Source organism: Acomys russatus, chromosome 26, assembly GCF_903995435.1.
Source record: "Acomys russatus chromosome 26, mAcoRus1.1, whole genome shotgun sequence".
Classification (NCBI taxonomy): domain Eukaryota; kingdom Metazoa; phylum Chordata; class Mammalia; order Rodentia; family Muridae; genus Acomys; species Acomys russatus.
The window spans coordinates 38,748,906-38,765,174 of record NC_067162.1 but is presented as its reverse complement, the minus strand read 5'-3'; the positions used below and the strand labels follow the sequence as shown (position 1 = coordinate 38,765,174).

Genomic DNA, 16,269 nt, shown 5'->3' with positions numbered 1-16,269 from the left:
TGTATCAGGCATGGTATCTAGCATATGGTAAGCAAGGTCTTCATATAGGCTTCTCTCAGAGTGCTAATCGTAAGTGCTGATGCACAGGAGGCTTCTCAGGAAATGTTCGCTACTAGTGGTTCCCTTGTGTACTTAATAATTACCTCCTGTCCAGAAGTCATCCCTGGACCTGCCTTCTTATTTTCTCCTAGCAATTCGATTCTTAATAATTTCCACCAGTAGTTGAGTAAGTAGTTGAGTAAGCACCTACTATGGGCCAGACACTCTGCTAGGCACTGAGGCCAGCAAAGCCAAGAGGGACAATCTGCCTTTTCTGACCTCACACTTGATGGCTTCACCTTTCACCTGGGACTGCAGATTCGAGTTACATGACTAAACAGCAGACCCCTCCAATGGGAGCTGGCTTCTTTCCTCTGTGGATCCTCAGCTTTGCTCCCCGCACCCTCCACAGTTTCTAGAGCCAGTTCACAGTGGTCACTCAGCAAGAGGCTGCAATCCAGGACCACTCCCTGTAATCCCTGGAGGCTTCCCAGTTATGCTAAAGATCATCCTGACAGCTCCCAAGGTCACAGCAGATGAAGCTGAAGTTTCCTTTCCTCGTGTGTTTTTTTTCTCTATAGTCACTGGTCACCATGTCTATTTTCCTTTTCTTCCTATTTTTGTCCTGTGTGCTAACACATGGGTGAAGGCCATAGGTTAACCCAGGCATCATTCTTCAGACACTGTCCTCTTTATTTTAGAGGGGAGCTCCTCACTGGCCAGGAGCTTGCCAAACAGGCTAGGCTGACTGGCCAATAATCTTTAGGAATTCTGTTTCTGCCTCCCCAGCACTGAGATTACAAGCATGTGCCACCATGTCCATCTTTTAATGCGTATTTTGGGGTCAAACTCAGATGTTCTTCCTCATGCAGAGAAGCACTTTATAAACTGGGCTGAGCCCTCAGTTTTCCTTTGACTCTGCCTGTTCCTGGCCCCTGAGTCCCATCTCCCACTTAGCCTGCCCATTGTGGCCAGACCATCTCATAGATTCATCTCACATAACAGCTCTTAACTGCCCTGAATCTGCAAAGGATTCTAGATGTTCAACATAATCCAATTTTAACTCCATCTAAGGGCTTTCAAGAGCCTCATCCATGAAGCTGAGAAGTTCTGTTTAACATTTTTATGTTTTTGTAGTTGGAGAGATGGTTTAATGAGGAAAGGCGCCAGTCATCAAGCCTGGCGATTTGAGCCCTGAGATTCGCGTAGTGGCAGGGGAGAACTGACTTTCACAAGGTGTCCTCTCACCTCCCTGTGTAGACCACGGCACACACTCCTCCAATAGATAAATAAATAATAATGCAATACACATTATAAAAGGATTCTTCATGTGCAATAACTGCACTCATTTATGACTCGCAGTGTGATATCTTGACACATGCTCATAATGACAATGGGCAAACAAATCTGGGTAATTAGTGTATTCACCTACTCGATCATTAATCAGGCCAAGGTTGCTTAGTTGGGAGCTCTTTGCTCACAGGTCCCCATGGGTGATATCCAAAGATGTTTCATTGTCATGACTTGGAGGTTACGGCAGGTAGATGCTAACTACATCTAATAACTACATCGTCTAATAACTATACCTGATAAGAACCATTGCACAGGACAGCCTCCAACCACAGAATGACTCCCAGTGTACCCAGTGCTGAGACTGACGAGCTCCAACCTAGCCTGTTCCTGCCCTCTCAGCATCTCACACAGCCATAGCCTTCAAGTTGGAGGCTTGGTACCCTCACTGGTCCAGGAGTGAGCCATCCCTACTGCCTTTGGGAGAGTGACTATAGATGGTAGAAAGTTTTAACTCTGCAAGCAGGCCATGTGGAGAGAGTCCCAGTGAGCACAGGCATGTGAAAGGCATTTAAACCTTCTATGCTTTGCCTTTTCCCTGAAAAAATAAGAACAGTGTCATTAAAGTTTCAAAGGCTTGAAAGCGATCTTCCATGTGCGCTTCAGGCTTCAGTCAGATCTTGCTTCCGTGTGTCCCCTAATGCCCTGGATGCAATCACTTATCACATTAACTGTAAGTACTCGATTGTAAAATTTCAGGACATATGGATATGTGCACCTTGTTCACCACTGTGCTTGCATAAGCCATTTGTAGGTATCAGTAATAAAAAATAATACACAAATGCCCAAACATACAATTTTGAGGTATAACTGATAGCAATGAATCGAATGGATTTAAACTGTGCAGTTAGCAGTTAACAGTGGCAGAACACACCAGTGAAGCCAACTCAAGGTAATAGATGCACCCTTCCAGCTCGAATGTTTTCTCAGGTTGTCTTGCAAACCATAAAGAGTTGGAGAAAACTGACCCTACAGATTTGGAGGGTAAATCTGGACCAAAGCCTCAGTCTTCTCATCTGTGAAATGGGAGGGTTTTTGCATTTGTACAAGATGCTTGTGAAATGGTCATCTAAGTGGAAAGAGGCTGACAGTGTGGCTGCTCTTACCTGCCTTGCCCTGTCCCAGATCCCCTTGCCTGAGGATTGTTCCTACATCTCCCACTGCATTGCTTTGTATCTTTTCAGGGCACCTTGGGGCTAACTATGGTGCCCTTCTCTCTGTATTTTCCTCTCTTTTATTTCTGAAGGACTCTGAGTCGGGTAGACAGGACTCAGGTCTGTACTTGCTTGGTCCGTTTTCATCCCTTGTTATCTTTTAACGTACAGATAAGAAGACCAATGCAAAGAGGAAGTCTGTTTCAGAGTTGGTGCCCTTCCCCCACGCCCAAGGCTCAGGAGATGGCTCAGCTGTTAAAGTCTGTCCCTCACAAGGAACAGAGTTAGATCCTCAGAGCTCATATGAAAATGCTGGGTATGGTGGACAAGTTAGGAATCCCAGTATTTGGAAAGCACAGGCGAGAGGATGCCTGGGGCTCACTGGCAAACCAGTTTAGCCACAGTTAGCTCCAGACCAATGAAAGACCCGCCGCAAAGAGGGTGTCAGTATTCCTGAACACTTTCCTCTGACCTCCATATGCACATGCGTGTGATCATACCTGCACAAACAAAAACCTACACACACACACACACACACACACACACACACACACACACACAGCACATCCATTAGAAAAGATCTTTTTTTCCTCTCTAATTTCTATCCTGGCTTAGCATGAATTCCAAAGAGGGCCTCCCTTTTGCTGGTCTGTATGAGTTCTTATTGCAGGAAATTTTGTTTTACTTTATTGTACATAGATTACTGTAACCAAGGAGAAATGACTCTTCATAATGCCTTACTAATGTGAGTAATGGAGTGTTTCCCCTTTCGTTTTACATCCCCATGCACAGAGAATTTCGATCAAATTGTGATCACAGTGCTGATGGAGCTTGACATTCTGTTTTCTTCCCTTAAATTCTACCACAGGCATTTTTTTTTCTTTCCTGTGACACAGCCTTCATAATTGTCATATTTTAGGGACTGCATAACACACGCGTGTGGTGTAACAAAACTCTCTGCTCCATTTGCCTTCTGTTGACAGTGGGCGCTGGATCTGACTGCTGCTGTTACACACAGGCTTATTATAATTCACTGTTGACATATGCTGAGTGCTGACGACCACGCGGAAGCAGAGCTTGGCTTAGCAGCTTTGTGCCTTTGGCTTTGATCTCATGCTGGACTGTTTCTTGGGGATAGGATTTCTGGGCAGCAGCTACATCCACAGCCATAGCTTCTGAGCTATTTCCCATATCTACTGAGTCTCTCCTTCAAATGAGCTGTCGGACGCCGCCTCTGAAGACAGGTGGTTATGAGGTGGGTCCCAGCCACTGTTTCCCTTCACTTTCTTGATGGCAGAAACTACAACTTCAGGTTCTGAGTGGGGGGCCAGAGCAGGGAGGGGCTGAGGAGATGGATCAGCTGTGTGAGAGGTAGGGCAGGCAGCAGTTCCCTGCCTATGGGCTTCCATTTGTTGAGAACAGCTGTGGTGTCCTGATTTACTGTTCTTACTGCTCTCTACGACCAGCCACATTTGGCTCCTTTTACAAAACCCCGAGTCTCCTCAGCACCTCAGCAATGCTGTTCCCCCTATACAAAATGCTTTTCCTTCACTTCTCATCTTTCAGCTTCAGCTCTTAGCCAAGACTTTTACCCAGATCACTGTCATGCCTGTGTTTCACCACTAGCACCCTGCATTTCTCTACCAGAGTGTATGCCAAAAACACAGATCAGTGTATTATTTGAACAGTTTCTTTCTTCCTTCCCCTGCAACTAGACCCCAAACTCCATAAGCACAGAGCCTTTCTGATTGGTTGTTGCTGGCTCTTTCTCTTTGGCACAGATCCAATCCTATCGCAGACCTTAACATATATCTATTAATCAGTAGGTAAATGAATGAAAAAAATCCAGGGCTGGAGAGATGGCTCAGTGGTTAAGAGCACTGTCTGCTCTTCCAAAGGACCTGGGTTCAATTCCCAGCACCCACATGGCAGCTCACTCCTGTCTGTAACTCCAGTATCAAGAGATCTGACACATTCATACTAATACACGTTAAAAAAAAATAAATAAATTAAAAAAAAATCCATTTAAGGAAGTCAAAGAAAATATTATTGAAGGAACAATGATAGTTCATAGTCACAACCGTGGCTTGAGAAACTTGAATTGAAAATAAGTGAACTAGGCAAATAGAAGTCTTCAAAATTACCTATTATATGTGTACACCTGAGAAATGGGGTGAACGTCTAATATTTAGCTTTAAATAAAAGCTCCCCTTTTGTGTCCTGCTGGAGATATTGGGACATCCTTGTATTATGGCACCCACCATGTGGGAGGTGTAGAAGCCAGAGGTTGACACTGAATACTTCTTTAGTCACTTTGCACTTTAAGTTTTAGACACGGTCTCCCTATGCAGTCCTGGCTGGACTGGAACTCATAATGTAGACAACCTGTCTCTGCCTCCCAAGTTCTAAAATTAAAGATGCCTACCATCATGCCTGACTTTATCTTAGGTTTCGAGACTGGGCCTCCTATTGAACCTTGAACTATCTTTGGCTAGTAGTCCATTAAGTCCCCGGGATTTTCCTCTCTCTGCCTTTCAAGAGTTGGAATTTCGTGTATGTGCTACTGTTTCTGGCTCTTTTACATGGGTTCTGGGACTGAACTCGGGTCCCTATGCTTGCACAACCAGCACTTTAAGGAATGAGGTATATCCCCAGCCCAACAAATCTGAAATTTTTACTCATTAGAAAATTTTTCTTTCTTAAAAAAATGCCCCACTTAAAACAATCTAGTCTAAATTTCTCTTGGACAATCAGGGGCAAAGGTCCCTTTTCATCTTAATTTGTGACTCGGAAAAAAATGTTTCTTTGTCATGGTGCTGGCTGGGTGATTAATTCCATCTGGGATTTATAATCTAGTGTTGAGTTGTGTTGTTATTTTCTTGACCTTTGGACCTTTGGACCTTTGGACCCATTGCTCAGTATGCAGGTAGCTACCTCCATCTCTAAAACATCCTCTTCCAGGCTCCCTTCTTCCTACAGGTAACTATGATTCAGGCTCCACTCTTTAGAAAGTCACCCTCTCCACAGTGAAAGCATGCATTGACAAGCCAGAGAGCCTGGTATAACCTGGGGCTCCACTCTTTGCCATTTCACTAAGGCCAGGTCTGCCTACTTATATAACTAGGTGGCAGTTTTTAGTTTGCTCTCAGTGAAGTGCAGCCAAGGATCTGAATATTAGCCTCAAATTTGGGCAGGGTATGTATATCCATCCTAGGACTGTCCTCCCACTCATGACCTAGTGCTATTTTCCCATCTTCTAGCTAGGACCAAAGTACCAGAAGAGTCAGGATGATGGCAGAATCAAACTATAAAGAGCCTGGGTACCAGATCTTCTTTCAAATGAACATCAATTTTGACCTTTTATGTAAATGAATGAGAATAACACTTGGATGTGTCAAGATAGTGTGGCAATGTGGTGGGGGATAGCATACCATTAACATGTTGATTCTGTAAATTTTAGGGCTACCTTCTTCCTTGGGGAATAACAAAAAGTTTGAGATCATTTGATGAGCTAACACATGTGAAGCATCAACCTCAGGGTCAGCACTGAGCCTCCAATCTGTGTTTACTATCATCATCATCATCATTAGTCATCTTTCAAAGATTTATTTTTACTTAATGTGTATGAATGTTTTGTCTGAATGTATGTATGCACAGAACATGAGTGTGGTACCCAAGGAAGGCAGAAGAGAGGATCAGATCCCCCGGAACTGGAGTTACAGACAGTTGTGAGCATCTGTGAGGTGCTGGACACTGAACCACGTCTTCTGCAGGAGCACCAAATGCTCCCAACCACCCTGTCCAGTCCCAGCATTAGCCATCTTTTAAATGAATACTAATGATCCAAGAGAAGATCAGTGGCCAGCCTGGTACCCTGCAGAGCCACCCTCTTACCTCTTTACTTCTTGCACGTAGTCTGCGTTTCTGTCAAAGAGGTGGGTCACAGAATCTTTGATGGCCTCATGCTTGAAAGTAGAGGCTGTTCCAAAGACGGTCACATTGGGGATGGTAGAACACAGCTGAGCCACAGCTTGGCCCTGGAAATGACACACAGTAATCCCATCACACATGAACACCACCATCCTGAGAGAGTTTTATAACATGGGCCAAGAACATGGCACAAAACATGACACTTATAGACACTCAGCAAATATTAACTATCTAATAGCCAGTCTGTCTGGGCAGAAGGTAGAATTTCTCAACACTGGTATAGCTGACTTTTTTCCAGCTTGGATCCATGTTCTTCAGTTAAGGATATGGTGTATTCATCAGCATCCTTGGCCTCTAGCTTCTTGAGATAATGAGCATCTCCAGTTCAACTGTGATAGCCAAACATGTGTTCAGACATTGTACCATGTCTCCTGAAGAACAGACACTTGCCTTGGCTGCCAACCACTTGTGTTGGGGGGAAGGTCAAGAGGAGCTAGAGAACCCCAGCACTAAGCTATGATTTAACCACACCGAGCTACATCTCAGCATTCATGCTACCTAGTCCATAACAATCCTGACGAATGTCTTAGATTAGCTCTAGGAAGCAGATTCTGAGAAAGCACTTGAATTTAATTTTTATTTGTAAGATTATTTTAGATATTAACAGGGTTAAGACCCAAATGAAGAATCAGCAAGATGGTTCATCTACTAAGTATATAGCTTGCAAAGCCAAGAACCTGAATTTGATCCCTGGAATTCACATTCAGAGGGAGAGAGAGAGAGACAGAGACAGAGAGGGGGAGAGAGAGATGGAGACAGAAACACACAGATAGAAAGAGAGATACAGAGAGAGAGGAAAAGGAGGAGGGGGGAGAAGGAGAAGAAAGAAAAGCAAAAAGCTGGTCATGGTGGAGCATGCTTGTAACCTTAGTGCTGGGGAGTTAGAGACAGGAGGCTTCTAAGATGACTTGCTTGACAGCCATCTTAGCCAGCTGAACAAGTTCCAGGCCAATGAGAGACCATTTCTCAAAAGAAAAGTGGGTGGCAAACTGACCAACAATGTAGGATTTTCCTCAGAAACCCCCACAAAATCACACATGTGCACATGTGCCTATGTGCACACGTAAGTATGAACATGCACAATTCCCTTCACACTCCAAAGACCCAAAAGAAAAACCAGATGATTTAACCCAATGGCGCTCTTCAATAATATGCAGCACTTGAGAGAAACAAAATCCTCAAAGATAGAGCAGACATGCGTGTGCTATCAAATTAATATCTACCACCATGGACATCCAGAGCTCAGCCTCTTGACACCTCCATGATCAGTATCCTACCCAACTCGTTTCCATCTGCTTCTGTAAGAGTAATTCTTGACAGATCTGGTGTGAACTCATGAGTCAAGTTGTGCTCCCTGGCTGGACCGAGGCCCACAGTAAGCCACTGTCAGCATGGTGTGTGTGTGAGCAGATATGCATGGCCAACTGAGAGTGTCCCATAGGGAAGGGCTAAATGAGGTATTATACCAGACTGAGGACCTGGGACAAAATGTGATTCTGACTAGCTACTCGATCTTAATCATCTCTGCCCCTTGGGGCTTATTACATCCAGGGCTAAAGATGTTCAGTCAAATAAAGAAAAGGTCAACATGTGATTAAATGGTAAATGGTCTAGGGGGGATTTACAAATGCAGTTAAGAGAAGGGTGATTGTTTCTCCTCGGCCAATATGGTCAACATTTAAGACATTGAACAAATTATGTGAACATGTGCATCTCGAAACTTAAAGTGAAACCCAATTTTCTGGTAATTAAGGTGCATTCAAAACCCTGCCATGGCTCAGCAACATCCTATTTAAGGATGGAATTTTCCTACCAGTCATCCACTGCAGTTATTTCATGTCTTCATGTTGGTCGGTATTTCAAGTTGGCAGGTCAGTTTATGGAAATGTTATCACCAATCCCAATTAAAAAGCATGATGGAGAGATTCATAGAATGTCAGAGTTGAATGATCACTCTATGTATCCTCCCTCAATACTGTCTTATAGTTGAGAGAAATGACCACAGAAAGGTCAAGGCCTCTTAGCTTTTCAGAGGCATAGCTAAGACTCAAACCAAGGGCTTCCCAACTCTAGTTGTTTCCAATTTTTTTTCTATTATTCTATCCTGGCAACTGATTTTGACATTTTAAGCTAAGCAATTTTAACTTGCTGCCTATAATAGACACGGCACGATCACTGGGAGGTTGACTTTTCAGAACATGGTCACTAACCTAAGACTCTACACAGGACACAGCTCTCTATGCTAAGTATAGTTTGATATTTACTTAAGGTTTTGTCCCAGATTTCATAGGACAAAGAGGGCTCTGCCTTCTAGATGAGCATGCATAACATCAGCCAATGCAGTGACTCCTTCAAATTCACTGATGTCGTGTCAGCCTTGGTTACATCTCTGAAGCCATGTGGCTTGAGCAGCCCCTGGCAGTGATGGAGGTGGTTAAAATTAACTTTAACATCTCTGCTGCCCTTCTTCCCTCTGTCTTTGGGCAAATGTGACCTTTATTCATTCAATCATTTCCCAAATTCCCATTATTTAGTTCAACGTATTGACATCTGTCTCCGTCTGGTGGGTCCCCCCAAATAACACATCACATTCATCTCACTCAAAACACACAACTCACGGCCAACTTGAAAATGAGCTCATCTTTAAATCAGGGTGCGAGTGATGCTGCAACTGTGGTCGGGGCACACTGGGTGGCTTTCTTGGTAGAAACGCCTTTTCCTCACAGTTTATAACTGGTCTCAAATCTCAACATTGATTCCTCCCTTAGGTTATGAGGGAAGCTCTCCTTGGCTTGCAGATGGCTACCCATTGCCTGTCTTACCACAGTCTCTTCCCTGTTTCTTGTACACAAAGTTCCCCCATCTTTTGAGGATGTCATTCTTTTTGGGTTAGGGACAATTGCAAGGCTCTCACTTTCGTTTTATTGTTACTTCTGCAAAAGTCTAATTTGAATTGAAAAATCTGCCAAAGGGGTGTGTGTGTGTGTGTGTGTGTGTGTGTGTGTGTGTGTGTGTGTGCGTGCGCGCACGAGCACGTGTGCATGTGTGTGTGTTTGTCTTATTTTTCAGGCTGCAGTGTGGTTGAAACATGGTGACACCTTGGGAGTGGTGCTTACTTGGGGTTTTCATGTCATTGTCAGTAATGGAAACCTTTGAAGGGGATGACTCTGGACCTTCATCTTTTATGATTGATATGGGATGAGGAGCTTTGTTCTACCATGAGTAGCTTTGTGTTCCCACCATGATATTCTAGCTTAAAGCAGGCCTAAAATGTCACAACATTAGGGGACTATCGTATATGAGATCTGTTGTTGACTGAAATCAATATATAGGCATGACTCTAAATTATATTGCATAGTTAGAATAATATATAATTATATCTTTATATTAAATATATGTACAGTTAGTGGTATATACACAAATATATACACTTATAATTAATACATAATATAAAACCTTTAGGGGCTGGAGAGATGGTTCAGTGGTTAAGAATGTGTATTGATTTCCTCTTCTTGCCTCCTTGGCACCTTCATGCAGATGCAGACAGACAAACAGACAAACAGACAGCAGACAGACAAATACACACACATACACACACACACAAGATCAATATTTAAAACTAAAAAAGCATTTAATTAGCAATAGGTAATTAGGATTCTTTTAATAATATCTGTATACTATGTAAATATGATATATAGTATAAAATATATTATTATGTAAGTAGCAATGATTAGAAAGCACAAATTCAGCTGTTTGTCGCTTTTTAGTATCCCCTCAGTTCACTGAGATGATGAGAGACCTTTGTAAGAGCTGTGATTATTTAAAGAGTAAATACAGTTCTGTTCTGCGTTTAAGCATTCTCCCTCACAGTTATAGGAAATCTGTTTTCCCTCACTCCCCAGGTAATGCAAAATCAGCAGCTCATTAAGTCTTCCTTTTCCCAGCTAGCCCAGGAATTGCAGGGACTCAATAAACATTTGTGGGCGATGGAATGACTTCTCAATAAAAAGGGGTTTACAATTTACCTGCAGACCCATGGCATTAAATGGACAAGACAATCCATGTTGCTGGCAGCAGCAGTAAATGGAGTTATGCACATACCTGTTTTAATTGACTCTCCTTCCCTCTTAGGGACACAAGCATTCTGCTCCAAGCACCCCTGCTCTTCTCTATGGCTAACAAGGCGACAATAATAGCAGCTGTGCTTCCTCTTGTCCCCCCATGAGCCAGGAACTAAAGGCTCTAAAGCAATTCTTGTTTCCTATTTAAGCCTTAACATGGATGGGAACTTGCCCCAAGTTATGGGGCCTGTGAATAATAAAGCCACATGTCCAGACTCTAAGGCCATCCACTCTGGTGTTGGTCTTTCTGTCTGTTCAGCTGTTCGTGCAGGCTGCTGACCCAGGACCTAACCTTTTAGCAGTTCAACCTTTTGGCATCATAGTATGAGGCTTCCTTTACAGATGTGTTAGACGGTATTCATAATTATCTTCAGATACGTGCAGTCTGAGGGACACCATTTAGACACACCCAGTTTGGAGTCTTGGGGATACTGCAGTCCTTGGCCTCCATGTCAAAGGTTTCGGTGGTTTGCTCTGGAGAGCTGGGTCTCAGGGCGTAGGTGTGAACAGGTTTTTAGTTCTATTTACATCATTCCATTATCACAAGGTTGCTGGAACCTTCCACCCCAACCTCAAAACAAAGATAGCGGGAACTCTAGAGACAATCATGAGGAAGTATTTTAGGTGTTTGCAACTCCGAATAACACCAAGGCAATGCAAGGCGAGGTCTTGCTGTAGAAAAGCCAGGTGCAGTAAAGAGATGGTTAGAGGCACAGTAAGATTAGGCTTTGGCATGGTCCATACCGAGTGCTGAATGAACAACAGTCTTTAGCTATAGTTCTGGAGATGGAAAGAAGTCCAGTAGAATTCTGGGAAGTCAGCCAATAAATATGGTCTTAGAGCACGGAGATTCAGGTTCAGCATCAGAGACTCAACTGTACAAGAAAGGGGGATGGGTAGCTCACCAGGGACTCTATAATGTAGATGTCTTCCACCTCCCCAGTCTTGTTTCTCACCATATGCTACAAGTCTGGCTCTGATCCTAGCAGAAAATACCCACTTTCTGTAAAGAGTCACCCTGTCTCTCAGCACAGGATCCTTGGTCATAGAGTCACAACTGCTTGGTGTCCTCTTCCCTGTCACTTAATCTGGATGATTTCCCATCATTTGCTATATCTATCCCAGCCTCCTACTTAACTCACTCAGTCCTATAGATATGCCAATAATGCCTGCCTGCGTTATGTCTCCACCGTGAGACATCCCCGAATTGTAAAGATGAGCTACAAAGTTGTTGTTTTTCCATCTTGGGTTATACATTTTAATGAGGGAAGGAGCTATTAGAAGAATCAGTGAATCATTAAAAGTCCAGGGACATATCTACGCCACGAGGGTAGGAGTACCAGTTCCAAGGAAAGTCATGGTTTAAGACCCTATGGTGTATTGTGTATTTGTACATATGCAGAGAATAAGGAGTGTATGAGCAATGAAGGAGACTAGATGAGAAAAAAAAAAAGGACATCCTCTCCCACTGTGTCATGTGTTCTTAACTATGTCATGTGACTGAGTGCAAGCTAATCTCTAAGTGTCACAGTTTCACTGTTTTAAGAAATGGGAATTTAGGAGGCTGGAGAGACGGCTCAGTAGTTAAGAGTGCTTGCTGTGTAATCCTGCGGATAGGAGTTTGAATCCCAGCACCCAGATAACAAGCCAGGTGTCCAAGGCATTTCTGTAAGCCCGGTTCTATAAGGGGTGGAGACAGAAGAATTGCTGGGGATACTGGCTCTCATCCTATCCAAGAAAACACAGTCACAGTTTCAGTGAAAGACCCTGCCTTAAAGCAATAAATAGAGATTGATAGAGGCTATCCACCGGGGTACCGCCTTCTGGCCTTCGCATGTGCACACTAGACCATGCATCTGAACATACGTGTAGACATCCATGGACATAGACACACATTAATTAACCAGTCGGTTTTTAAATGCATGATGTTTAAGGTTGGTCCAGCTTAAGATCTCTGTTCACACTAACTGATTCTTCAGCCGAACCCCAGCTGATGTCTATCTGAAGAAGTTTCTATGACACAATGAACGACAAACTAGACCTGGGGGGCACATGCCATTCATCTCAGCTACTTGAGAGGTGAGAGCAAGGAGATTGCAAGTTCAAGGCCCTCCTGAGTTACAGAATGAGTTAAAGGCCAAGCATACTGATGGCCTGGGTCCAATCCCTGAAACCATTTAAAAGCAAAGCAAAAAGAGAAGACAGGAAAGGGAGCTTCTATCGGCATCATAGCCACTTTTGAGTTCATTTCAAAATAGAAGTCTGTTTAGCAATTCTAAAAGTTGTTTTCACTTTTAAACAGCTTATGGAAACCATAGCCATTAATGTGGTCAGAGAGTGGAAATGACTTAGCAGAATGAGCCTGTAAAAGCACTGAGAAAATGCATAGAGCAAATGGAGAAGTAAGATTTATTCCAAAGAACCATGGCTGATGTTTTCCCCTTTCGTCAACACACAGAGGCATAGACTTGCAAAGATACTGTGTACTATATATGACCAAGCCTGGGCCTCTAGACACTAGCTATCCTTATACCTTTCTTTTTTTTTTTTTAAATTTATTCTTGTTATATCTCAATGGTTATCCCATTCCTTGTATCCTCCCATTCTTCCCTCCCTCCCATTTTCCCCTTATTCCCCTCCCCTATGACGGTTCCTGAGGGGGATTTCCTCCCCCTGTATATGCTCATAGGGTATCAAGTCTCTTCTTGGTAACCTGCTATCCTTCCTCTGAGTGCCACTAGGTCTCCCCCTCCAGGGGACATGGTCAAATATGAGGCCCCAGAGTTCGTGTGAAAGTCATACCCCACTCTCCACTCAACTGTGGAGAGTGTAGTGTTCTGACCATTGGCTAGATCTGGGTAGGGGTTTAAAGTTTACCGCCTGTATTGTCCTTGGCTGGTGCCTTAGTTTGAGCGGGACCCCTGGGCACAAATCTGCCTATCATAATGTTCTACTTTTAGGTTTCTAGGACCCTCTGGATCCTTCTACTTTGCTATTCTCCCATGCTTCTCTCATCTAGAGTCCCAATAGGATGCCCTCCCCTCTGTCCCAATTTCCTGGTAAGTGAAGGCTTTCATGGGACATGACCCTTGGGCTAGTATGCAGATATAAGTGAGTATATACCATTTGAGTCTTTTTGCTTCTGGGTTAATTCACTCATTATGATCATTTCTAGCTCAATCCATTTGTCCACAAATTTCGGGAATTCCTTGTTTTTAATAGCTGAGTAGTATTCCATAGTGTATATGTACCACAGTTTCTTTATCCATTCTTCTACTGAGGGACACTTAGGCTGTTTCCATGTTCTGGCTATAATGAATAAGGCTGCTATGAACATGGTTGAGCAAATTTTCTTATTGTGTGCTGGAGCATCTTCTTGGTATATCCCAAGGAGTGGAATAGTGGGTCTTGAGGAAGCCCTATTACCATTTTTTCTGAGATAGCACCAGATAGATTTCCCAAGTGGCTGTACTAGTTGCATTCCCACCAGCAATGAAGGAGTGTTCCTCTCTCCCCACATCCTCGCCAGCCTGTGGTGTCGCTTGAATTTTTGATCTTAGCCATTCTGATGGGTGTAAGATGGAATCTCAGAGTTGTTTTGATTTGCATTTCCCTGATGACTAAGGAGGTCGAACATTTCTTTAAGTGTTTCTCAGCCATTTGATATTCCTCTGTTGAGAACCTCTGTTTAGTTCCGAGCCCCATTTCTCAATTGGGTTATTTGGTTTGGTGGTGTTTAATTTCTTGAGTTCTTTATATATTTGGATATTAGACCTTTGTCAGATTGTAGGGTTGGTGAAGATCTTTTCCCAGTCTGTATGCTGTCGCTTTGTTCTCTTGACAGTGTCTCCTGCCTTACAGAAGCTTCTCAGCCTCATGAGGTCCCATTATTAATTGTTGACATTAAGACCTGGGCCGTTGGTGTCTGTTCAGGAAGTTGTCTCCTGTGCCAATATGTTCCAGGCTCTTCCCCACTTTTTCTTCTAACTGACTTAATGTCTCTGGATTATGTTGAGGACTTTGATCCACTTGGATTTGAGTTTGTACAAGGTGACAAATATGGTGCCAGTTTCATTTTTTTACACATAGACCTCCAGTTAGACCAGCACCATTTGTTGAAGATGTTATCCTTTTTCCATTGGATGGATTGGCTTCTCTGTCAAAATCAAGTGACATATGTGTGTGGATTCATATCTGGGTCTTCGATTCGATTCCACTGATCAACCAGCCTGTTGCTGTGCCAGTATCATGCTTGTTTTAATTACTATTGCTTTATAGTACAGTTTGAGATCAGGTATGGAAATTCCTCCAGAGGATCTTTTATTGTACAAGATTGTTTTAGCTATTCTGGGTTTTTTGTTTTTTCCATATGAAGTTCAGAATTGAACTTTCAATGTCTTTAAAAAATTGTGTAGGTATTTTGATAGGGATTGCATTGAATCTGTAGATTGCTTTTGGTAGGATGGCCATTTTTACTACTATGTTAATTCCCCGATCCATGAGCAAGGAAGATCATTCCACCTTCTCATGTCATCTTCAATCTCTTTCTTCAGAGTTTTGAAATGTTTTTTTCAAACAAGTCCCCTTATACCTTTCTTATATGACAATACAAACTCCCATATTTGGACTTTGAATTGATGCTGTCATTGGCCTGCTCAACAATTCAGTCATTTCCATTCTGAGAAGAACATGATTTTCAAACCCTACCTTGGGGACTGCTCTCCGTGACCCACCCCTAAAAGCAACAGAGAATTTCCGATGGGCTCACTCACTATGCTCTAAAGATTAGCCAGGTTTTTTTTTCCCCCTTTGCTGTGTCCTAAACGTGACACTGGTTGTAATGGATGGGTGCTGAGAATGTCAACGGTAAGAAGCTATAGTGGTGCATGGTCAAGGCAGAAGAGAGGGGGAAAGTGATGAATGTGGGACAACACCTTTTTTTAAGCTGCTTAAGATATGAGTCTGGATATATTGTGGAGTGCCATCCTTCAATCATATCAGCCATTACGGTCTTCAGAGTAGCTGTACTAAAATAGACCTTCAGGATCGGGTCTGTTCATGTTCCTTTGTAGAAGGAGGGGTGAGGCTGGAGCATGATTAGATTCTCATTTGATATTTGATATTCCAGCCACTCCCTTCCACACCGCAAAGCTATGTAATCTTTGCCTGGATGCATATAGTCTTGTTAAGTGGTAGAGAATATAGTCATTGGAAGGCTAACTGGGCGTGGGGGTGTGGCTCCATTTGCACTGTGTCATAGTTTGGCTTGCTGTAACAGTCGCTGTCATTTTGGAAGCCCACTGCGTCCATCTGCTAACCTAAGCCTAGTCCTGAAAGCTTCTAGCCTCCATACAATCTAATCTATGCCTAGAATGTTTCAGCCTCTGAGATTTACTGCTGATTAAGCTTGCCCTTTCTAGTTTTTTTTCTGAACTCTGGATGGCTGGTTCAGCTCAGCTGTTCTGGCTCAAACTCCTCTCTAAGCTGACTGATTCAAACTGGCTTCTCTCTCAGCTTCTGACTGAATTTCTCTGCTTTGGCAATATGTTCTAGTCTTCTGGCTCCTTCTCATTATCTGGCTCATTCGGTCTTCTGCTATGCCTATCTTGTTCTCT

At 43.2% G+C, this 16,269-nt stretch overlaps 1 protein-coding gene across 1 annotated transcript in view; it reads right to left on the bottom strand.

The window, feature by feature from the left end:
* The window catches only part of Vat1l (vesicle amine transport 1 like), a 166,621-nt gene that overhangs the window by 85,116 nt on the left and 65,236 nt on the right, over window positions 1-16,269 (bottom strand). Inside the window, exon 4 of the mRNA XM_051169134.1 lies at window positions 6,438-6,580. Within this exon, the coding sequence (XP_051025091.1) occupies window positions 6,438-6,580 (143 nt within the window). The remainder of the gene's footprint in view (window positions 1-6,437; window positions 6,581-16,269) is intronic.